Here is a 22,794-nt window from a genome sequence, read left to right as displayed (position 1 = left end):
GGGGGGGCAGCGCTGAGTGCACATGGAGTTTCTGCAGGATCTGCCTTGTCCTTTTCTCCTTTCTTGGGCAGGAAGGGGATGCCACACCTGGTTACTTGAAGGCCAGAGTGCCCCTGGTCACTGTCTCTATGCCACACGCCTGGATTCCTGGGCCTAGAGACGTAAGACAGGCCAGCACCAGCAAGAGTATCCAGCTATCAACAGGTGTGGCTGGGAATTCATATGTGCCACAGCCCAGGGCTACCTGCCCCACTGGTGCACCCCAGCACAGGGCTGCTGGCTGGGGGAGGGGCAGAGAAAGACTGTCCCTCATACTGGATGTTTTGGGGACAAAGGAGAAAACGGGGACTCGGACCTCTCCTCAGAGGGATCTCATCTCCCTCTGAGCTCCTCACCTGCTATCGGAACCACAGTGGTGTCGGCACCATCCAGGGAGCAAGCGACTCTTCTTCCAGAATTTAAAGGTGAAACTCATGACCTCTGCCACTCATAAAGGGCCCAGCAAAAAATGAACAAATGTGCATACATGAGACACACAAAGATGCGCCCGAGCTGAAAGGGGGTGAATCAAAGGGCGTGTGGTGCTGGGCGCGTGGCACCTGACTTGGGCAGCTTCAGACGTTTGAAAATGCCCAACTGGGATATACATTGGTAACTGCTGTATCAGAAACTTCTGCTCCTCAGGGAGACAGCGTGGTTCTGAGTCCTTCCTCAGAAGCCGTCCAGCGGGGTGGCTGAGTGGGGAGCAGCCCACGTGGCACACCTACCAGGAGACACACGCGAGCAGCGACCGGAGGATACAGGAGCATCTCCTGGGAACACCTGGGAGCTCCAGGGGGCGGTGAGCCTGGCGAGGGTGAGGATGCAAACAGTGAGGCTAGCGTCCATGCACAGAAGCAGGATCTCTGGACCTGGCTCCCTGGCACGCCACCCTCAGCACCCAGGACACCGCCCTCTCAATGTTACCACCCTGGGGTCGCCAGGCCTTTAGGATGATCCCAGCCCAGCTTAGGAGCCTTGATGACCAATCGGGTGCAGCCGCTGGATTGTAGAAATGTGTACCTGCTTGGGGGCACTGCCAGGCCTGGCCCGTAGCTGCCTGGGACAGAGTCGTTGAGATGGAGTTCAGCCGGCTCCCCAGGAGAAGTGACGTCTGAGCTGGGTGAGGAGGAGGGTTGTAAGACCACCAGCAGCACGTACTCACTGAATATGTGGTGCCAGGGTGGGGGTCCTTCTCCCCTGTGGGGTGCTGCCTCAAGGCACTCAGAGAACAGAGACGTTCCTGCCGGTGTGACGGCCGTGGGGTCACCAGACATCACCACTGTGTGGTCTGTTGACAGCCAGGCAGAGTGAGATGCTACCAAGCCCAGGCTGAACCAAGGTGGCCGCTGCAAACAACGGCAATGAGGGCACAGGAATAATCATACCACCTTCGCTGCTGACCCATGCACACACCTGGCTGACTGGCAGGAGCCCCTCACTTTCTCCCTCCCACTTTTCTCAACCTCACAGATGGCAAACATGCCAGTAAATTAGGTTAAAGAGGTGATTGGGTGAAGGTGTTTGGGTTGGGGCCAGCCAGCACTCTCCTGGCTGTTTCACATTGTAATTACACACTGCTGGCTACAGTTGCTAAATGTTAAATTACAAGCGTTTGCTCGTGATCCATCATTTCACCACGATTACAATAATTATGTCAGCAAAAATGACCTGGAAGGGGAAAGCGGCGTGGCAGAAATGACAGCGATCCAGGGGCTGAGGAGGGACAGGGCTGGGTCCACGTGTAAACCTCCCTTGGCAGATGGGGGTCTGGGTATTTTCATGTGAACCAAACCAGTCAATCCTAAAGGAAAGCAACCCTGAATATTCACTGGAAGGACTGATGCTGAAACTGAAGCTCCAATCCTTTGGCCACCTGATGCAAAGAGCTGACTCACTGGAAAACACCCTGATGCTTGAAAAGATTGAGGGAAGGAGGAGAAGCCGGCGACAGAGAATGAAATGGCTGGATGGCATCACCGACTCAATGGACATGAGTCTGAGCAAACTCCAGGAGATAGTGAAGGGCAGGGAAGCCTGGCGTGCTGCAGTCCATGGGGTTGCAAAGAATCGAACATGACTTACCAACTTCAACAACAACGTGTGTTTTTCGAATGCCAAAGAATGAGTTCTCTGGACACATTTGGGAAAACTTTTAACATTTTTCTGGAAGTGTCCAGTTTCTAGGGGAGGAAGCTGATTCTTCAATGAGCAGACTCAAGTGACTGGACATTATGCATGATAGAATGATCATCAGTACACATTTGAAAACCTCAAGACTGGGCAGAAAATGAAAGCATTTACAGGGACTGAGCATTACTGGCTCAAAGAACTCACGATGCAATGAAAGCAGTGGGGTGGTGCTTGGGGAGAGGGTTTCCCCACGAGGTCCTGAGCCCTGCTGAGAGTCAGGTGGGACCCTGACCCCCGAATCAGCATCTGTGTGGAGCTGAGGTTTATCATGCCCACCTTATATAAGGCTTTGTGTGATGATGTGACACACTCTATATCCCCCTGAGAATCAAGATTCCACCTACTTTGCAGGTAACAAGACTCAGAAACAGACCTGACTCCACCACCTGTGTGACCCATGGAGGGGTGCCACATCGGAGCCCATGTCTGTGGTCCATCCACCACCCGCAGGGCCTGCTGCACCCTGACATTCAGAGGCTGGTAAAGCATGTCTGGCCCCATAGATCCCACCCCAGCGAGCTTCCTTCCTCAGGTGGTGGGTCCCTGCCGCACTTAAAAGGAACAACTGGAGAGGCTGGAGCACACGGGAGCTTGCAGGTCAGGTGGACACTTCAGAGCTGCAATTATCCGGCCATAACCATCGTCATGGTCTCACTGGAGGCCATCGCTGCTGCCTCTCAGCCTGGCCCAGGTCCGGGGCTGCAGCCCTGGAACTCACCCCAGAGATGTGCCAGGCAGGCGCCTGGGAAACATCTCTTTAAGTGAAGGGACAGATCAGGAGTGAAGGTTGATACTGACCTGAGTTTGGGCCGTGGACTCCGTCATTACGTGCTCTCCGTGGACCAGTAGGTGGGACAGGCGGCTCTGTGGTTAAGTGCCCTGCGTCACTGCAGAGGCGAGGCCCAGCAGAGGTGTGCACCTCAAGGGCACTCTGAGCTGTGCTCTGTGGTCTCTGTCATTGCTGAGCCCTATTCCTCTGGCCTCATGGGGCCGTGGAAGGAACTCAGGCAGGACGGTGGGGCTGTCACCCGGGTGTATGGATGGGCAGCTTTGCTCTCTGACTACAGTGGGTCTGATCCTCCATTCTGCCTTCCAGTGGGCATGCTGGTGTTGGGAGGACCATGAATGCAGCACCCAGCTTTTCTCAGATGCCACAACACTCATCTTCTTTCTCACTATGGGTGGGGTGGGCACACCACCTTCCTGGGTTTAACTGGGAGAAAGTCTCACTGGGAAGTGCTCCCCGACCCCAGCCATCCGTGGACTTACACACCCCAAGTTTCTCTGACTGGACTCCTGCAGGGTTTCCCTGTTCCCCGCTTGGTGGGGCAGGGGGTGATGAAGCGGGGCAGGTCGTCTTTGCTGGGGAGCCTCAACCAGCCATGACCCACTGCATTGTGCTGTCCTGACCCCCACCATCACATGCCCCCCAAGAGCTGACACCATGAGCACCAGGAGGTGGCTCTGCATGGCCAGGAGGGGCCGTCAGCCCCATCTTGAAGGACAAAGAGGTGCCCAGGAGGCCCGGAGGTGAGTGAGGAACCAGTTCTGCTGCTGTGGCCCCACCCCAAGGCTGGCGCTTGCCATGAGGAGGGAAATCTGGAAATTCCTGCTTCAGGGACCCTCCAGGAATCCAGAGGTACCTGTGTCCCCAGAAGTGAAGGCCTGTCACAGAGACTTAGGTTGGACAGTCCCAAGAGCCTATCAGATTCTCCCAAGAACGCTGCTAGAAATTTTGTCTTTAATCAATTGTCTTAGATTTCTTAGGCTTACAGAAAGCTAAGCGGATACTAGAGAGTTCCGATATACTCCCTGCCCTGCCCGATTCCTCTTACTGACATCTTGCATTAATGTGCACTGGTGCTATAATCGCTGAGCCAATGTGGATATATTATTAACTGAATGCTGTAGAGTTGGCTCCTGGTTGCTGCTCCACTGGTCCGGCAAGCATCATTGTGCAGAGCTTGTTTTAGGGAAGTGGACCTGGGCAGAGGTGGTTTGGCAGCTTTCCAGGTCACAGTCCTGAGCCTGGGACAGGAATCAGCTCCACTTTGCCCCCCCCAAAACGGCTCTCCTCTTTGGTCCAGCGGTCACTATGGAATTCTGAAACCCTGAGCAGATCACTCAGGCTCACAGCACTCAGTCTCTGCATCTGTAACAAGAAGGGGCCCTCAAACCAACCCACACCTTCCTTTGTATGAAGACCTGGACCCTGACCAGCCCCAAGGCCCTTCAGGGGTCGATGAGCTGGGCCAGGCTGCTTATATAGCCTTTCCTTACCACCCAAAGTGCCCTGGGTGAGAGGTGCTGCTGTGAAGACATGCTCCGCGTGCACAGAAGTGGTTGCAGTTTCCAGACCTGCAAGCAGCAGAACCCTCTCCCCTGCGCCTGGGTGGCAGTTTCACCTGGCTCACTCACTTCTCAGCGCAGTTCTGCACCCTGGTACCTGCAGCAAGGGGGGGAGTGGACATACACTCCAAGGGGGTGTGGTGAGGGGTGCAGCAGGCTGTAGAGTCCTCCAGCCTCAAAGCTGACTTTGGGTCTTGGGATGACATCACCATTTATGACCAGGCAAGGTCCTTGCTCCAGGCTTAGGCTGGGTGGGTTGACCTGCTATTGTGGGGCTGCCTTAAGCAGATTCTTCAACTGTAACCCCCTTCAAGGGTGAACCACGCCCCCAGCCTTGCCCCAGCACTCCAGAGGCTGTCTCCCAGACTCATCTGTTTTGGACCCTGCAGCCTCCGGCTTCTCCAGAGGGTGATAATTCCATCTCTACAAGCGACTTAGAGTTCCAAACTCTAACCAAATGAAAGGGTGCAATGCAAAAATAATAGGAAGTAACTCCCCTCCCTCACAAGTCATTTGCAATTCCTACCGAAATGTATATTGGCCAGAAAAGAAATGCTAAAACCAGGTCAGATTTCTCTACTGTTTGAAGGAGTTTCAGACTCTGGAACTCAAATCAACACCCGAGTCTGAGGAAGCAGAAAAACCTGCTTCTGATTCCTGGGGTGGCTGGCTGGCGTGCCAGGGCTCCCTCCCTCCACCTGGTAGATCCTTATCCTTCCAGAGGCTAGCGTCCTCTGAGTTGCCTTTGTCCTCCTGTTTGGATGTCAGGCACTTGCTGGCCCCAGTGACCAGCGGGGGAAGGCAGCGGCTCTCCTCATGCTGTGCTCAGGAGGCTGGTGCTGCGAAAACAGGGAGCTCAGAAGGAAACCTTGCACCCAGGGAGCATTTGGCAGTATCTGGAAACAGACAGGTCTTGTTGCCAAGCCTGGCAGTGCGGGGACTGCTACTCCGGAATGCTGCTAAAATCCTACAGTACACAAGAAGGTCCCCACCACGAAAATCAAGCGCGAAGCTTGGGCAGGAGACTAACTTTGGAGCAGGGATGGGGCGGCGGGTGACCAGGGGGAGGGATGCACAGGAGCGGTGACCTTGGCCGGCAAATCCAGAGCCTTTCTGTGGAATGGGTGTCCCAGGGTCCACCGCACACTCAACTCTGAGTCAGCCACATCACCGGCCACAGCCGGGCCTTCGCTCCCCCGTGGCAGTCTGAACTTCCGCAAAGCACACTCAAATCCCGTGGAGGGTGGGTGCCAGGAACATCCCTGACGGCCTCAGGCTGGTCACACAGCAGTGACACGGCCAGGCGCCCCTGCTACATCCCAGAGGCCATTCCGGACTCAGTCTGCCCGCGGGAAGGACCTGCCGACCAGGCGCTCGGCTAGGGTCTGCACAGACACCGGGTCTCGGGTTTCTACCCCGCCCCCGCACCTTACAAGCCTGGGACGCGCTGCTGCCCTTCCCCCTCCCGCTCGAAATTCCACTTTCCAACCTGGCTCTTCCCTCCCGGGCCCTCCTCCCCGTCCCTCGCGCAGCCCTCTCCTCTCCGCGGCGGCCTAGCCTGTCCCACCCCTGGGCCACACGCCCCCGGCGCTCCGCGCCCCTGCCACGCCGCAGACTCGGGTATCCGCCGCGTCCAGCCGGGCGTACTGGGCGCGGGGCGCGGGCGCAAGGGGCGGAGTTCCGGCGCGCGGGGGCGGACCCGGAGCGGGGGCGGAGCGGCGGGACGGGCACCGCCCCCCAGCTGAGCCGGGACCGGGACCGCGGACTTGCAGACTTCAGAGGCTCTATCGGCGGCGGCGGGCGCGGATCTGTGCGCACGGGTCCAGCGGCTCGGGCGGCCCCGACTCCGGCGGGGATGGGCGGGCGGCCGCCCTGGAGGCGCGGGGGGTGCGCGACCTGACCGCCTGGACTCGGAGCCCGGCCGCCCGGCCGCGCCGGGTCGAGGGTCTGCTCGTTTGGCGCGGACGCGGGACAGGCGGCCGAGCCGGAGCCAGAGCATGCGGGGCGCGACGCGGGCGGCTGGGGGGCGCGCGGGGCAGCTGTGGCCGAGGCCCCCCGCCCCGGGCCCTGGACCGCCGCCGCTGCTGCTGCTGCTGGCCGTGCTACTGGGCGGCGCGGGCGCGCAGTACTCGAGCGACCTGTGCAGCTGGAAGGGGAGGTGAGTCCGCGCGGCGCGAGCCCGGCCCTCGCGTCCACTCCCCTCCCGCGCGGGCCGAGCGCGCGGGGGCTCGGGGGCCCGGGGGCCCGCTCTCCAGGCCGAGTGCGGTCCCCGCCCTCCCCCGCCCCCGGTTCTAGAACAAAAGAGCCCGCGGCGTCCCGGTCCCCCGGCCCAGAGGACGCCCAGGGGAAGGCGCGCCTGCAGCGCGGTGGGGTCGGTTCCGTCTGGCAGCCCGTTCTCCCGGCGCAGGATCGCGCGGGTCGCCACTCGGTTCCCAGAGAGCCGCAGCCCGGACCCCCGCGACCCTTCACTGGAGGCGATCGGGGGTCAGCCCTCTGTCCCTTCCCGGGCTCTGCCCTCGGCGAGGAGTTGCGCGCCCCGGGCCGGGAGGAGCCGGGCCTGCGCTCAGGGCCGAGCGGGAAGGGACTGACGGGTCGGTAGGAGGGAGCGGCGGCTCCGGTGGTCGGAGAGGGGGCCCTGGCGCTGACCGCGCGCTGACCACGTCGGTGCGGGCGGAGACGCGCGGGCGGGCACCTTGCGCCGGGCGAGTTCTGGGCCTGGTCGAGCCCCCCGCCCCGCCCGGTGAAGGTCAGGACGCCCTTGGCAGCGCGCGCTGGGCTCGGCGACCCCCCTTCACGCCCTCCGCCAAGGCAGGCAGCCGAGGACTTTTTTTTTTTTTTAAACTGCAGTGTGACAGGCAAGTCACAAGCGTGGGCGGGGAGGGGGGGTGGTTGGTGAGAGCGCAGATACTCAGGACGAGACCAGTCGTCTACCAGGGCGCCGGCCAGAGCCCGGCACCTCGCTGTCGGAGAAGACGGCATGTGCTTCGGAAGTTGCGGGTTCAAGAGTTTGCAGAGGGAGGGAGATGCTAGCGTCGTCTTCTCCGAAAACAGTGGGCCGGGACTCCCTTGGGGGCTGGGTGTCCGGGCGTCCCACCGTGCAGGGCCCCTAAAACCCTGCCTTCTGGTTGGAAGACTCCCGTGGCAGACACCTCATGCTGTGGGGGTGTCATGGGGTTATTTTGAGTGAATACGGTTTTTCCGAGAAGGGCATGGTTGTGCCAGGGTGCTGGGTTGTGCGTCAGCAGGGCAGCTGCCGGTCATCTTGGATATGTCCAGACCCAGTGTGCGTGCTCCTCCGTGGGATTTTCCCGGCAAGAATACTGGCGTGGGTTGCTGTTTCCTCCTCCAGGGGATCTTCCCCACCCAGGGATCAAACCCGGGTCTCTTGCATTGCAGGCGGATTCTTTACTGCTGAGCCACCCGGGAAGCCCGCAGTTCTTTGTGGAAATTGGCAATTACGTTGCTCCTTTCTCTCTACTTCCCACCCATCCCAGAGTGAAGGTCCCGGGCTCCTGAGGTTGGGCTGGTGTCACCCGCCCTCCAGGCTACAGAAGGTCTCCCGGCAGCAGGGGTTGGTGGAGCTGAGACTGGGCCCTGTGCAGCAGATCCGAGCTCTGGGGGAGGGTTGGCCTGGAGAATGCTGGCGCCAGCACAGAGCTGGCTGGGAGCCTCTGACTCTGACACACTCTTCTGGGGCTGCCCTTTCCCCCCTCGCTGGTAATTAAACTCCCTGCTTTGCAGCCTCTGCTAGATGAATCAGTGCATCCCCAAAATGAGGCCTTGGGGTGTCCTGCTTCAGCAGATCAAAAACAGAAACCCAGTCCCACCCCTGTGAGCTTGAATTTCCAGAGGAGGAGCTGACACCCTTTTCACATTCTTAGAGGACAAGTGTGCAGAGGATGCCTCCCCTGGAGACCCGAGGGAGCTGGGGACCATGTAGGTGTTTGTAGGGAGTAGAGGAATCCCTTCTTCTTCCTGTGCATCCTCTTATCTACCTGGAGAAACAGAGCCACTTGCCTGTACCCTCTTTCCCTCCATCATTGCTAATGAACCCCTGGTCTTGGACACCCTCCAATGTCCTCCACTCACCCTAAAGGTAGAAACTTGTCAAGGGTGGCTGCAGTGGTTGTAGAAGTTATGGGCAGGATCGGAGCAGAGATAGGTCCAAGTCACATTCCAGGAGCATAAGACCCCCCTCCCCCCACGCCAGTGTTGTAATCGCTGCCCCTCCAATTACCTTTTTTTCACAGATCAGCTGACAGATTCTTACCCTGGTGCACTGGTTTGCCTGCTGATTCTATAGTGTTTATGACTTTTTATGAGCTGTTCTAAAGACAGCACAGGGTGGTGCAAGCCCCAATGCGCCGGGCGGTTTCTGATCCCCTGATACAAAGGGAGTTGCTTTTTTATGACACTGGCCACTCACATTTGACAGGCTGGATGTGTTTCTGGGTGTATCCAAACAATTAAGTAGGTTTTGAAATCCCTCTCCCTCGGCCAGGGCAGGATGCGTCCTATCTTTATTAGGCCCTGCTCATAAAGGTGGACCATGAACTTTCCCACTGAGATGGGCTGGGCACTGCCAGTATGTCACACCTGGGCTGTCTCTCCTGCGAGGTGGGGAAATGAAAGGTAACTCCAGGAAGCAGAGCCTTTTGGTTTCGCCCTTGATCTGAAGCTCTTCCTGACTTTAGTCAACCAGAGACCATCACTTCCTTCTGGTGACTCAAGGTTTGGACCGAGCTGTGGATATGAGTGGTGTGGGCTCTGCTGCCACCGCACTGACCCTGTCAGAGAGTCGCTGTAGCAACTTGGAATTTGCCATCTTTCCCATAAAGGTGCTCCATGGGTGTGTGTCCTCCTGGGGAGTGACACTTCCCAACTCCCTGCCCCCCCCCCCCCCCCCCGCCTTTTTAATGCATTAATTCAGTTAAAATAATCCAAGATCAAATGAGTTTTCTCAGTTTCCTACGGCTGAACAGAACCATATTTTTTTTTTTCCTGCATCCTTTAGCTTCATCACATCAGGGCATAGTTATTTCATTTTTGTTTGGTTAGGATGTCATTTGCATGTCATATGAAAATCGTTAAATACCATCACCAGTGACCATTACCCATGTGTTGTGTGTTTGCATCTCCAGCACTTTTGCATTAACAGAAGTTTTTTTCAGTCTTTCAGTGGTGACTAGATTTTCCGGTAGGTACTAGGTAGACCGCGAGTCTTCTACTTCAGCTGGCCCCAGGCTGAACGGAGCAGATGTCTGTCTGAATGGAGCTCTTGCTGTGAAGTGACCGTGGACACTCCTGTGTTGGGTGCCTAGTGGGAGTCTTGTTGGTCCTGATGTTTTAGTAAAACAAGAGAGAAGCAGCAGAGGTGCTGACTTCCCTGGTGGTTCAGTGGCTAAGACTCTGTGCTCAGAATGTAGGGGGCCCGGGTTTGATCCCTGGTCAGGGGACTAGGTCCTGCATGCCATAAGTAAGAGTTCACATGGTGTAGCTAAAGGTCCTGTGTGCCACAGCGAAGATGGAAGACCCCGTGTGCCGCAAGTAGGACCTGGCACAGCCAAATAAGTAAATAAAAATAAATAACTTTTTAAAAAGAGAGAAGAGGCAGAGCAGAGCCTGTGCAGGTTCTGGGGATGGGGTGGACCTGCTAGAGGGTAAAGTGATGGGCGCCAAGTGATTTCTTGTCTGTCCACTGTCTTTTTGTTCCTAGTCCTCTTTTAGGTGGCGAGTGACTTGCAAGTAAATGGATGCATGTGGTCATGGGCACAGGCTGGTGGTGGCAGCCCCCGGGGCCTTGGGTCCACCTCCCCCTGGGCAGCGTGGGCTGGCCATCGGTCCCCATGAGGGCCCCCTTCACCCCTGCCAAGACGTGGGTGGAGGGTAAGCTCACCCCTTTTTCCCCCTCCACTGCTGAGGTTAAGGCAAGTTAGTGAGAGGTACCCACAGCCTCTGCCGTGGGTTCTCCACTCCCTCGACCCCTAGGGTCCCCTCTTCCCACTGAGAGGGAAGCAAAGCCTTTAACGGGATGGTTTTTGTGGGAGAGAGAGTTGAGGATTGGTTCCTGGGCATGGGGCAAGTGTCCAGCTGCCCCTCGAGGCTGGAGCCAGGAGAGGAGGGACACTGTGATAAAGTTTGTTTGGCTGCATAAGAGCAGGGCTGATTATAGTCATCTGTGGCAACCACACACCATTTAGTCTAATTTTGTCGCCCAGCACTGTAATTACACCCATCCCCTCCTGTGTGTCAGATGAGCTCGTGTGAGTTTTATGTGGCTGTAATTTGTAAGTCTGTTCTGCGTGTGCGGCCCCGGTAGGCGTCTGAGGCCAGGCTGCCTATGACCCAAGGCCTTGGGGGTGGGGAGTGGGGTTAGGAGGGAGTTCACCTCCTTGACACCTCCTTCTGATGTGGTCTGCAGGGTGACTGTGCAGCCCCAGCCTGCAGCTGGCCGTCGTATGAAAAGCGAGGCTTTTCGGGGCCCAGAGCATGAGTCACCAACAGTAAATGCAAACCATATGTTATGTGTTTTCTCCTCTGCAGAAAAGGTTTCTGGTAACTCACTCAGGCCAGGGCTCTGAATATAGCATTGTTTATTTCACATAAAAATCCTAAGAATGTGGGTGAACCTGTCTGAGATCTGATCAGAACCAAATTTCATGTAATAAAACATTTAGTTGAAGTCACCGGGTTGAGTTCCAGGGCTGCTCGGTGGTCATGACGTAACCGTCACCACAAGCTGACATTTACATTACAAGTTTTGAGTAGGGGAAACTTGAACGTTTTTGATGGTTTCAATTTCTCGAAAACATAGCGTTACAACTTACTCAAGACCTGCCACCCCGAGAGCATAGCACACTTCATTTTTTCCTGTTTGGCATTTATTAGGACTGAAACCCGCTGAACTCCTCAGCAGTCCCCATCGGGAAGACAGGCATCCACAGATCTTTTGTGGTTTTTTCCACAGTTCCCTCCTGTGTTTCCCCATGGAGGACCTTTTCTTGACTTGTGTATCTTGCTTTGATGATATTTGAGTTTGTTTTGGGAAAAAAAAAAAAAAAACGATCGGCAATGCAGGGTCTTCAGGTTTACAAATGAATGACAAAGCGGTCACATCATTGCCTTCAAGACAATAGGAACATTGTGTCTAATGGGGACCCTAAAGACAAAACTTACCAACAACCTCCCCCCCCACCAACCAAATTGCTAACGTTCCCTTTGGTTTAAAAGCTGCTCCCTGGAGTGCATTCTTTATTGTCTGTGCATGGCATTCCAGCCTGCTTCCTGTCACTTGAATCTGCTCCCTGGTCTCCACTCCACTCAATGGGAATCTCCCATCAAATGAGCTTCCTGACCCTCATTTGGTCATCTGGAACCTGGGTTGGTGCCAACGTCTTGCTGGTGTTTCCCTGTTTATTTTTTGGAAGATCCGTCCCTTCCGTGTTTCCCACCTCCGCTGCACCTGTCACCATCCCAGCTCAGGGAGAGACCCCAAGGACTTGGGCTCAGAGGCCAGCGGAGTGTTGGGGTATTGAGAGGAGCCAGGAGCTCCCACATGTACCAAAGTGCTCAGAGTGGACGGGTGGGAGCACGTGGCCGCACCCCCTCCCTGGAGATGGACCCTCAGCTGCATGGTGGCGACAGCACCCACCTGTCTGTGGGTGAGGGGTGCTGCCGTGCCCTGCCAAGTTGCTTCAGTCGTTGTCCAACTCTTTGCAACCCTATGGACTGTAGCCTGCCGGGCTCTTCGGTCCATGGGGATTCTCCAGGCAAGAATACTGAAGTGGGTTGCTGTGCCCTCCTCCAGGGGATCTTTCTGACCCGAGAATCGAACCCATGTCTATTGCAGCTCCTGCACTGTAGGCAAATTCTTTACCGCGGTGCTCAGGTGCATCTCCCGACTGACGTGTCTCTCCCCCTCCGCAGCGGGCTGACACACGAGGCCCACAGGAAGGAGGTGGAGCAAGTTTACCTGCGCTGCTCGGCGGGCACCGTCGAGTGGATGTACCCGACCGGGGCGCTCATCGTGAACCTACGGCCCAACACCTTCTCGCCCTCCCGGAACCTGACTCTGTGCATCAAGCCCCTTAGGGGCTCCTCGGGGGCCAATATTTATTTGGAAAAGACTGGAGAACTGAAACTGCTGGTGAGGGATGGGGACCTCGGGCCCGGCCAGGCGCCGTGCTTCGGCTTCGAGCAGGGGGGCCTGTTTGTGGAGGCGACGCCACAGCAAGACATCAGCAGGAGGACCACGGGCTTCCAGTACGAGCTGACCAGCAGGCGCACGGGGCCGGACCTGCACGCCCTGTTGGGTGAGTGTGGCATGCAGGGTGCGGGGGTGGCCTCGGGGGGTTCCTCACCTGTTTGCTGGGCCTGCCCCCCATCCATCATCTCCTGCCCCCATCTCCTCTCATGAGGAAGAATCTCCAGGCAAGAACACGCTACCCGAGTCTGGGCTTCAGACCTGGTGGGTCTGCCCAAGGGCGGCCGAGGCTGCCCCCGGAGTGCTGTGGGCAGTTTGGACTCAGGACGATGGCCATGGGTCAGAACAGAACCGAGACATGGTCCTGGCCCCCAGTACACTCTTCTCCCCTGGACCAGCTGTGACTGCAATTTGAAATGGGTGCTTTTACCATCCAAACTCCTCCAAAGTTTCTCCTGACACACGAGTCGGTCAGGTGCTCTGGGTGTCGGCTGCAGCCCCTGAAACATTTTGGGTGGGAGTTGAGGCTGATTCCCGTTCCCGAGCTGAGGTGTCCTGAATCATGAGCCGATCCCGGGTTTCCCAGCCGATTTATGTGTGGGTGTCAGTGAGGACTCGTCCATGTGGAGAGAGGGCACCAGCGCTGTGCCAGGCGGGGCGGCTGAGTGGCTGTGACAATCCGGGGACTCTGGGCAAGGTCCCCAAGGGAGTCTCTGGGTGGCTGAGGGCCGGTGTGTTGGCTTCAGATTTTCCTTCCTTCTCTTTGAGGCCAGCAGACAGCTCTGCTGCACCCTGTGGGGAGAGCAGTGTTGATCTCTGGAAAGTTCTGTGGGCAGAGAGGAGTGTGTGGCCCCAAGAGCTCCCACACAGGGCAAACTCAGGGTCTTTGTCGTTTCATCAGGGACAACCAGGCCCCGGGGCTCTAGCCCCGAGACACAGATGGCTCTGCAGGGTCCAAGTGTGTGGGGCGGGGGCTGGCAGCACTTGGTGCGCCATCTGCACCATCTTCCTCAATTCCAAAACTAGTCGGTAGCAAGATGCCTCCCAAGGGGAAGGTGGGAGCTCGGATAATCTTGGGGGCAGGTTCCAGGCAGCTGTTCTTCAGTGACTGACTGAGATGATGGGCCCTGGGGGGTGCTTTGGCATCAAGTAATGGAGGTGAGACAGGGGTCCTGCTCACACCCCATAGTGCATAGGGCAGCCCCAACACGGAGAATGAGCTGGCCCCAAGTGTTGGCATGGTCCCTCCACCATGGAGGATGACCTGGTCCCACACGTCAGCAGTGCTGAGGTCGAAACACCTGGTGTGAGGGGTGGATCAGCCCCAAGAATAGTATAGTCTCCACATTTTAGGGAATAAAATCTTCCACTGGGAAAACTCAGACCTCCTAGGATTTGAAATGTAGACTTTTCTCCTGAGTGTGAATCTCCAGTATATTGTCCTATTGTTCTTGACTCCCATGATTTTCCAAAACCTTCACTCTCTCTCAACCTAAACTGGTCTGTTATAGAGCTTCAGCGTATGGCTGCCCAGGTAGGACCCCTCCCCCCAGGGCCTGACTGGGTAGGACCCTGTCAGGAATGCTGAAAGTGGCTATAAAACCCCAGGACTTGAATAAAACTTTAACCACAACAGCCTTTATCTTGATCACCAGCAAGTGATCACCGGGGCTCGCTCTGGTGTGTATACGTATGGAGCGGGGAGCCACTGGAGTTAAACTCGCCATAAAAACAAAATCTGGAAAAACCCAGTCACCAAATTTGACGTGTCTGACCACGGCGATGGTTGGCCGAGGGGGCAGATGTTAGGAACTCGCCAGCGTTCCTTTTACTGATTAAAATGTTGATGGGTTGAGACCATTGGGCTACTGGTCACTTGTTCTCTCCGGCTGGAACTTTGTTCTTCTTTGCCGTGCGGCTCCCACCAGATTCTCAGAGGCCATGGCGTAAAGGTCTTCCTGTGATGCCACCTGGGTGCTCTGGTCAGCACAGACTGGAGTCTCTGGTGGAAAATTCACCATGTGGTCGCAACCTGGAGTGACTCAGCCTGTGACTCAGCCCTGGGGACCCAAGACTTTCTCTCGCCTTATCTGGGGCCAGGATCTGAGCTTCCCCAGACCCCAGGTCCATGTTTCCAGGCTAGGGCAGTAAGTGGATTTGGGAGAGCCCTGTGGGGTCCCAGAGAGGAGGCCCCTTGTGATGGGGTGGGTCATCTGGTCACTAGCCAGGGCCCCACACTGGTTGCATGGCTGCGGCTGGACATTGAGCTACTGGGGTGCCCTTGTTACTCCCAGCCATATGCTTGCCTGGCCTTGGAGTGTCACTTTAAATCTGGGGCCTGCAGGGATCCCAGGGACCCTGGGGGTAATGGGGCGTGAGTGTCCATCTATCTGCCCAGTGGCTGGGGCGCTGGCCTGGGGCAGTATATATGCAGTAACTGTCAGAACTTGAGATGGGGACTCAAGATGCTCCCAGGGTCTGGCAGCTGTGGGCCCAGCACCTCTCTGTCCTGAAGGAGGCGAGGGTAGCAGGGATCCGGGGAGGCTGGTCCATCCCTTCTCCCCAGGGATGCATCCCTAAGCTTTTAATGCCAAAGGAATGGGTACGTAATGTGGAATGCTGGTCCCAGCCATCTGGCAGCAGTGACCTCCCCTGGGACTGGGCGGGATCTCAGAGGGCAGTGCCCTCCTGTCTGGCCCTGGCTCCATCTGGGAGACCCCGGTGAAGCCAGATCCCTGGTGCGTGGGCTGTGGAGGCCAGCGCATGTCCTGGGGCCGAGCAGCCCAGGAAGCAACCTGCTGCGGAGGTGGACAAGCCTTCTCCCTCGCCGATGAGTCACGAGTTCCAGTTTGTGCTGACATGAAAAGTAGAGGCCCTGTGGGCTGGGATCCCGGAGGAGGGGAGGTGTGCATGAGCCTCGCCGGCCGCAGCTCTGGGTGGTTCCGCCGGGCGTGTTTACGGCGAGCGTGTCAGCCTCGTGTTCATCATGTTGCACAATCGGCTGCCTCGTATGAACTGAGACGTGCCGACAGCCAAAAAAGAGGCCAGAACAGAGAGGCAGGCGGAGACAGAGGGGTAGGCGGGCGGCAGGGGTCCTTCAGCCCCGGGGGACTCAGGATTGGGCTGCCAAGTGGCCAGAGCTGGGGGACCTGGCCCCTCCCCTCCCCCTCCCACGAGAGCCTCGCCAGGCACCTGAGGAAGCCAGCACTCCCTCCTCTGGTGCTGGAAAAGTCTGGCAGGATATAAAAGGCAGGCGAGCAGCCAGATGCAACTCACTAGTGGAAGAAGCTCCAGGCCACGCCTGGACCGTGTGCCGAGGCCTCACTGTGGCCCCGGCTGACCATCTTCCGCAGGGTCCCAGTACACTCGGGTAAACGGGCACTGGCAGTACCCCCGTGGCCCAGTGGGCTGGGGGACCCATTGGGGTGGCCAGCAAGGGAGGGCAGGGGTGTTACTCGGTCTGGTTCTAAGGGACAGAGGCAGACCCCATCTTTGGGGTTCTTCTGGGACCCTTGATTCCAGCCTGTTCTTTTCCTGCTTAGGGAGCTGAGAAGCAGGGGAGGGCTGTGTGTGATGCCCACCCAGAGCTGGCCCCCTGTGTGCAGGTGAAGGGGGACGGCAGTGGTGTTTCAGACCCACGGCTAGAGGGTGGGGAGGGGCAGGAGGACTCACCCTTGTGCCGGCCGGGAAGGCTCAGAAGTGGCACCCATCGCTGCTTGTGGGTGTCAGGTGGGGTGAGGCGGCCTGGGTACCACAGTTTCTGATGGGCTTCACCTCCCCTCCTCTTTGAAACCGCTCTGTTGGTGAGTCAGAGGCAAATGACCCTTTTGCGGGGGTCCCTTCTGAGATTCCCCGCCTCAGGCACCTTAGAATATAGGAGTGGCCTTGAGGGGCCATGGGAGGTAAACAACAGCGTGCAGAAATGAGAAGAAACTTGGTTATTTCCTGGAAACAGAACTTAATTTTTTCCTTGAAAATTTAGTTTCTGGCACCAGTGCTTCTCCAGCTCCCCGAGTCATTATTAAGATTACTTTTCATCTTATCCAGCTCCAGGCTCTTGAGGTGGAGGTGTGACTCCTTGCTCACCAGGAAAAGGAAGGGAGGAGAGCAGGTGTGGAGGAGACGGCCGGTGAGGGGAGAGTTCCCTGTGCTTGTGGGGCCTCTACAGGGGGCGACCAGCCTGAGTTCGGTCCCTCAGGGTCCTGTGGGGCAATGTTACCTTGCAGCCCGGAGTTGGGGTGAGCGCGGGGTTGTCGTGCCAATCAGAGGAGGCTCTCGGCTTAGGGAACACTGGCCACATTGCCATCTGCACTTTCCTCCCTGTTAAAATGCTGCGTTTCCCCACCTGGCAAGGCTGTGCTGGAGACCCCAGAGGGCGTCTCACACGAGATCTCCACCCCAGTCATCCTTACCTCGGCCGTCCCACCTGCTGAACCAGCATCTCACCATCTGCAAACATCTCCTTGGGCGTCGGGCTGCCCGGAGCCTGACAGTAGGGGGCTGCCCTTCCCATCTGTACCTGCCATTCTCACCTGCGTCCCTGCCACCTCCAGGCTGGTCTCCTCGACCCTGTTTTTTTCCCCACTTCATTCAGTTCATTTTATACACATTCCAGAGTAATCTGCTCCACGTCCACACTCCCCTGTCCCTCCCCTTTTCCGAGAACCACAGGCCAGAATTCCACCCGGCCCCTGGGTCACCCCCTCCCCACCATCCCCGCAAGGAAACGAGATTCGATGTGTCAGGAACCAGCACATTCCACTCTGCCTTTACAAGCCTGACTCCGATTAATAATTGTTTCCAGACTGCTGCTGTTAGCATCTGCAGCCTGGATTCTCCACGAAGGTGCCTACACTTCATAAAGCTCAGGGTCATAGAGAGTCGCAGGGGGTGCGGGATTTGTTAGCTCCAGCTGTCTGTGTGGCGCCAGCTCATTGAGGCTTTGACAGGAGGGTCTGCAGGCTGCTGCCCACCTGCCCCTGGGGCCACCGGGTCCTCGGACATCCTCCATGGGACTGGGCTTGAGTCAGGGCCCGGGACAAGCTCGTGCCACCTTTCTCCCCAGCAATCAGCCAAGGTCCTGGAGCCTATGACCCACAGACGGTGAGGCTCCAGGGCTTGGTGATTACACATACCTAGGCCTGCAGTCCAACCTGGGTGAGTGGCCTGGGCCCATCTCAGCTTCTGGAGAGTTTGTGCAGACCTCACCTCTCATCCCCCTGCCCTTGGAGCTTGCAAGGCCTGGCCCCGGGGCCCCAGGTGGGGGCCTCTGTCCCTTGGGGACACCGCCAGGATGGGAAGTCTCCCCACTGCCATGAGCTGCCTCTCATAAGATGCAAGTCCCCCCAGTGCACGTGAGGCCGTGCAACCCACTTTCCTCACCATAGTGACCTCTGTCAGGCCCACTGTGGGCAGCAGACCCCCGGCAGGCTAGAGGTAGGGGACCCCCCAGTTGACCACCCTCTTTTTTAGGGGAGGCCCTCAAGGCTGGGGGTCCACACTCATGACAAAGAGCCACAGGTGGGCAGAAGGCACGGGATTTGGAGCTAGGGCAGGAGGCGCTCAGTCCTCTCAGATGCTTCCGACGCTCCAACAGGCTGTTCTTGTTCTGTGGCTTCTCTTTTTTCCTGATAACTTGACAGACACGCCCGTGAGTCATGCACTCGCCAGACTGGACTGGGACGCGTGCACCCACCCCTGCTGGGGGCAGGACAGGAAGGCCAGCGCTCTGGACACGTCATGTCCATCCTCAGGGGGTCCCAGGACACTGGAGACTCCAGGGTCATCTCTGGCTGCCCCCACACACACTCTGGGTCCCAGAGGCCCCTCCTGTTCTCCTCCGCGTTTCCCTGTCTCCTCCAGGGCCCCGAGTGACTGCAGCCCCTGGGCAGGTGATGGCTCAGCCCAGTTCACAGCCAGGCAGGCAGACAGCTGTAGCTTTGTCCAGGCCCAGTGAGCGTCAAGACTGGAGACCCTGTGGGGCCTTTAGAATGTGAAAGAGCCGAGGGAAGCTTGTCCTGGTGAGCGTTCATACCTAATGTTTCTGTTGTTAGGGAGTTTGGGCCCATAGAAACAGGTGAGGAAAAGTGCAACATCAGAGCCAAATAATAAACTCGTGTCTCCCCACATCCACTCTTGAGTTAGGAGCGCCGTGGTCCCTGGGGGTCCCCTGAGTCTCGAGGTTTCGCTTTCCCCTGTCCCCAGCCTTTCTGGAGGGCTCCTGCCCATCTGAGTCAGTAGGTGGAGGGCAGGGTGAGGACTGAGCCGGGGCAGAGGCCCACCGAGAGGGACTGGTTTGTCTGGAGGAATCAGCCTCCTCCAACATCTAGGGATCTCAGAGGGGATCCTGTGAACTGAGCTTGCTGTGAAAGGTGTCTGGAGGGGTTTGGAGTTGGTCACCCGGTCCCATTGGTTAGACAAGGCCCCCACCAGTGAAGCAGGTGGACACGTCTCTCACTCCCACCAATGCGCTAAGCAGGGCCACAGCCTCCTGGCACTTCTAGACAGTGCTTTGACCTCCTGTGGAATGGGGGTGGCAGATGGGACTGTGGGGGCAGGCAGTGTGAGTGGGAGGCCCTAGCATTTCCAGGCCTGACCACCGAGGCCATGTAAGGCTCTTGGCCAGGCTGGTGTCAGGAATGCGGCTTCAGATGAGCTCGGGTTGGTTTCGGCACCGAAAAGCGACTTAGAGCCCAATGGTTGCTTGCCAAGTGTGAGTGCAGACATGAGCTGAGTGCAGTCCAGCACAAAACTCCACTTGCCCTTCATTTTCATGCCATCGCAGGCGGCCTAGGTGAGCCTGGAACTCCTAGAGACATCTCCCCACCCACGAGGCAGAGGTCACGGTCCCGCCTGCTCGCTCTCTTGGCACCTTGATGGCAGAGGCCCCTGGGTCTAGACAGTTGCCGCTGATAGCAGAGGATTTATAGGATGTTATATGGCCTGCGAGCTGTCGGCGGGAGGGTCTGTGCTCCTCGAGCTTCCACAGGCCCCATCTGACCCCACACCTGGCTCTGTCCTCTCCCTGCAGCCCCGTGCCGCCCTTGCAGCCACACAGAGGTTCTCTTGGCCGTCTGCACCAGCGACTTTGGTGAGTATGCTGAAGGGTCCCACCATGTGGGAGAAATAAACCCCCTGGGGGGAAGAGACTCTCCTGAAGACTGGGCTTGGCCCCCGCTTCCATCACCAATTGCAGGTCATGGGAAAATGCCTTCCTTTCCACTCATTTAGAGTGACCCTAGCCCCAGCCCAAGGGAAGGGACCTGTGTGCAGGGCCGGGCGAGAGTTGGGAATTCCTCTTTAAGGTGGGAATTCCTGTTTGAGGGGATATTGAGCATTTTCCTACTTTGTGCTTGAGCCCAAGTCCTGGTGCCCCACCCACACCCAGGTCCCTTGCAGGCTCCGAAGAGGGAGTTAGAGGCACTGGTGGGGCCAGGGCTGAGGTCAGGGACTCAGCCTCCGCCTGTTTATGACATTGGCACAAACATTCTCGGGTTAAGGGTGGCAACACTCAGTATGAGTTTGCTGGAACCGGCCCAGCGGGACCTGACTCTGCCCTCTAGGCTCTCAGGGCAGTTGGGGAGTGGAAGTGCAACCCCCCTTCTTCTTTCTGGCCCTGCACAGAGGGGATCTGGGGCTGGGCTAAGGGTCCCCAAGCCTGTGCCTGCTCTGTCCTTCTTCCTGTCACCTCCCTCTCCTCCAAGCTTCACCCTTTCTGTCCGATCTTGATGCAGGATCACAGCAGATCTTGGGTATTAACTGCAGTCACTTTTCTTGTTCCAACTTGAAAAGTTGGTGCACAGTGAGGTTTGTACCTTCTGTTTTCCTCCACTTCTGTGACTGGACCTTGAGAGAAGTACATCTTTGCCCCCCGACAGTGTGAGTGGCTGGGCAGCCCCTAGGCAGCCTCTTGGGTGTGGATTGCACTTTTTAATGAGAATTTCTGGAAGGCAGCATTCAGGATCAGTTCCCAGTTTTGCTGCGGGGTGCAGGGTGTGCTCTTGGCTTGGTGAGCACCCTGCTGACCCCCATCTCCTTCCTCTGCAGTCGTCCGAGGCTCCATCCAGAAAGTCACCCACGAGCCGGAGCGGCAGGAGTCGGCCATCCACCTGAACGTGAGCCGGCTCTACCGGCAGAAGAGCAGGGTGTTCCGGCCGGCCCCTGAGGGCGAGGGCGGCGGCTGGCGGGGGCGCGTCTCCACGCTACTGGAGTGCGGCGTCCGGCCTGGGCACGGCGAGTTTCTCTTCACCGGCCACATGCACTTTGGGGAGGCCTGGCTTGGCTGCGCCCCACGCTTCAAGGATTTCCAAAGGATGTACAGGGACGCTGAGGAGAGGGGGCTGAACCCCTGCGAGATGGGCACGGAGTGAGCGCCAGGTGACCGCGGCCGCAGCAGTGGACACTCACACTGTGCTGGGTGCCTGGCGCTCCAGCTGGGTAGGCACACGCTGCATGCGGCCCCACAAGGTTCCAGCCAAGGACTCCCTGACAGATTGATCGGAGATGCTGTAACATGCCAACTAAGTTATTATATTTTTTTTAAAAAAGAAATGTCCATAGGAAGCAAACTCCCGTGTCGTAAAATGCCTTTGTGTTCGTTTCATACTGTTTTCTGAGCATCTGAAGTCACTGTGTTTGGCTGGTGTGTTGGGTGAAGTGTGGGGGCCATAGCCCACTGCGGACGCCCGACACCAGGCTTGGGTACTGTTCAAAGTTGTTTCTTATGATGGAAATTTATGGAGCCAGACACCTAATGGTTTTTCATTTTGTTTTTGAATTTTTAAAGGGGGGGCTTTGCCAGCCACCATCGTTTTGGGACTGCAGGCTGTTTCCATTCCAGGGAATAAAGACCAGCCTCTGACGGATCAATGGCGCGTCTGTCTTCGGGCCTGGTCAGGGCTGTGTGGCCCTTAGCTGGGGGTCCAGGTCAGATCTTCTCCTGGGGTCAGTGCCCCCCACCGCCAGCCCTGGCGTTAGGGACCTTTCATACTGGACCCAACTCTAAATGAGGCTGTTACCCCCATACTTACAACCCCTGCCTTTCTGGTGGACCAACCCCACCCCCTTCCTGTTAACCCAGATGCTGCCCTTTGACCTCAGCTTCCCCCAAATGCCTGATCCCAGGGCAAGTGTCTAGATACCCAGGGGCTGTTCTGAGCCCCAGATCCTCAAGGATGTCAGTGTCCTACAACTGCCGAAGCAGATGACCACAACCCAGGAGCTTAAATAACAGGTGCTTATTCTCACATGGTTTGAGAGACCGGAAATCCAAAATCAAGGTGTGGGCAGGGGTGCACTCCCTGCAACAGCGCCGGGGGAGACCCCTCCTTGTCTCTTCCAGCTTCTGGTGCTGCCAACAGTCCTTGGTCCTTGATCTGGTGGACACATCACAGTCTCTGTTCTGCTGTCCCTTGGCCTTCTTCCCTCTGAGTATCTCTGTCCACGTGTCCCTCCACTTATATGCCCAACAAGTGCTGGACCCAAGCCCACCCTGACCCAGTAAGACCTCATCTTGATCATACCTGCAAAGACTTCATTTCCAAATGAGTTCACATGCACAGGTGCTGGGTAAGATAAGAATCTCAGGAGATACTCTGTTCATCCTGTTAAGGGCTTCACCTTAACAGGTTTTTCATGTAATCAGACCCCAGGCTGTGATTCTTCCCAAGCAACTGCCGAGACGCCAGGGACCTGGGAGAGGCTGACACCGATCAACGAACACCCAGCCAGCTGCACAGAAAACTCAGGCACACCATGAGGAGTGGCTGTCTGCCGGCTCAGGCCTGTGTGGGTCAGCTCAGGTGTGCCCTGGCTCAGGCCTGTGGGCTCCTGCAGGTCGCAACAAGAAGCAGGTGCTCAATACCTGCCCAGCAAGAAGCAGGGTGATGACCTGAAGCAGCAGGTCTGGTGACGGGCACAGGGCCCACTGTGGCTAGTCACTGGGATGTGTTACGCCAGGAGGACGCCTGTAACAGCAGCAGACGTGCCTGGCCCAAGGCGGGGGAGGAGCT

The 22,794-nt window shown here is 57.5% G+C and overlaps 1 protein-coding gene across 1 annotated transcript; it reads left to right on the top strand.

Annotated features, from left to right (window-relative positions):
- The first annotated feature begins 6,358 nt into the window (after window positions 1-6,358).
- Window positions 6,359-21,652, top strand: METRNL (meteorin like, glial cell differentiation regulator). The gene is made up of 4 exons (XM_070773831.1): window positions 6,359-6,739; window positions 12,508-12,893; window positions 19,815-19,874; window positions 20,831-21,652. Exons 1-4 carry the CDS (start codon window positions 6,579-6,581, stop codon window positions 21,151-21,153), a joined length of 930 nt encoding a protein of 309 aa, XP_070629932.1. The 5' UTR covers window positions 6,359-6,578; the 3' UTR covers window positions 21,154-21,652.
- The last annotated feature ends 1,142 nt before the right edge of the window (window positions 21,653-22,794 follow it).

Source organism: Bos indicus, chromosome 19 (assembly GCF_029378745.1).
Source record: "Bos indicus isolate NIAB-ARS_2022 breed Sahiwal x Tharparkar chromosome 19, NIAB-ARS_B.indTharparkar_mat_pri_1.0, whole genome shotgun sequence".
Lineage (NCBI taxonomy): Eukaryota > Metazoa > Chordata > Mammalia > Artiodactyla > Bovidae > Bos > Bos indicus.
Note: the sequence above shows the minus strand (reverse complement) of the source record. Positions and strands in the feature narration are given on the sequence as shown.

What these genes read in the sequence shown, in the direction of transcription:
- METRNL (XM_070773831.1), top strand. Translation starts at nt 6,579, where the DNA reads ATGCGGGGCGCGACGCGGGCGGCTGGGGGGCGCGCGGGGCAGCTGTGG. An exon ending in CTGTGCAGCTGGAAGGGGAG is followed by an intron (nt 6,740 to 12,507) that starts GTGAGTCCGCGC and finishes CCCCCTCCGCAG; the next exon opens with CGGGCTGACACACGAGGCCC. An exon ending in CGTCTGCACCAGCGACTTTG is followed by an intron (nt 19,875 to 20,830) that starts GTGAGTATGCTG and finishes CTTCCTCTGCAG; the next exon opens with TCGTCCGAGGCTCCATCCAG.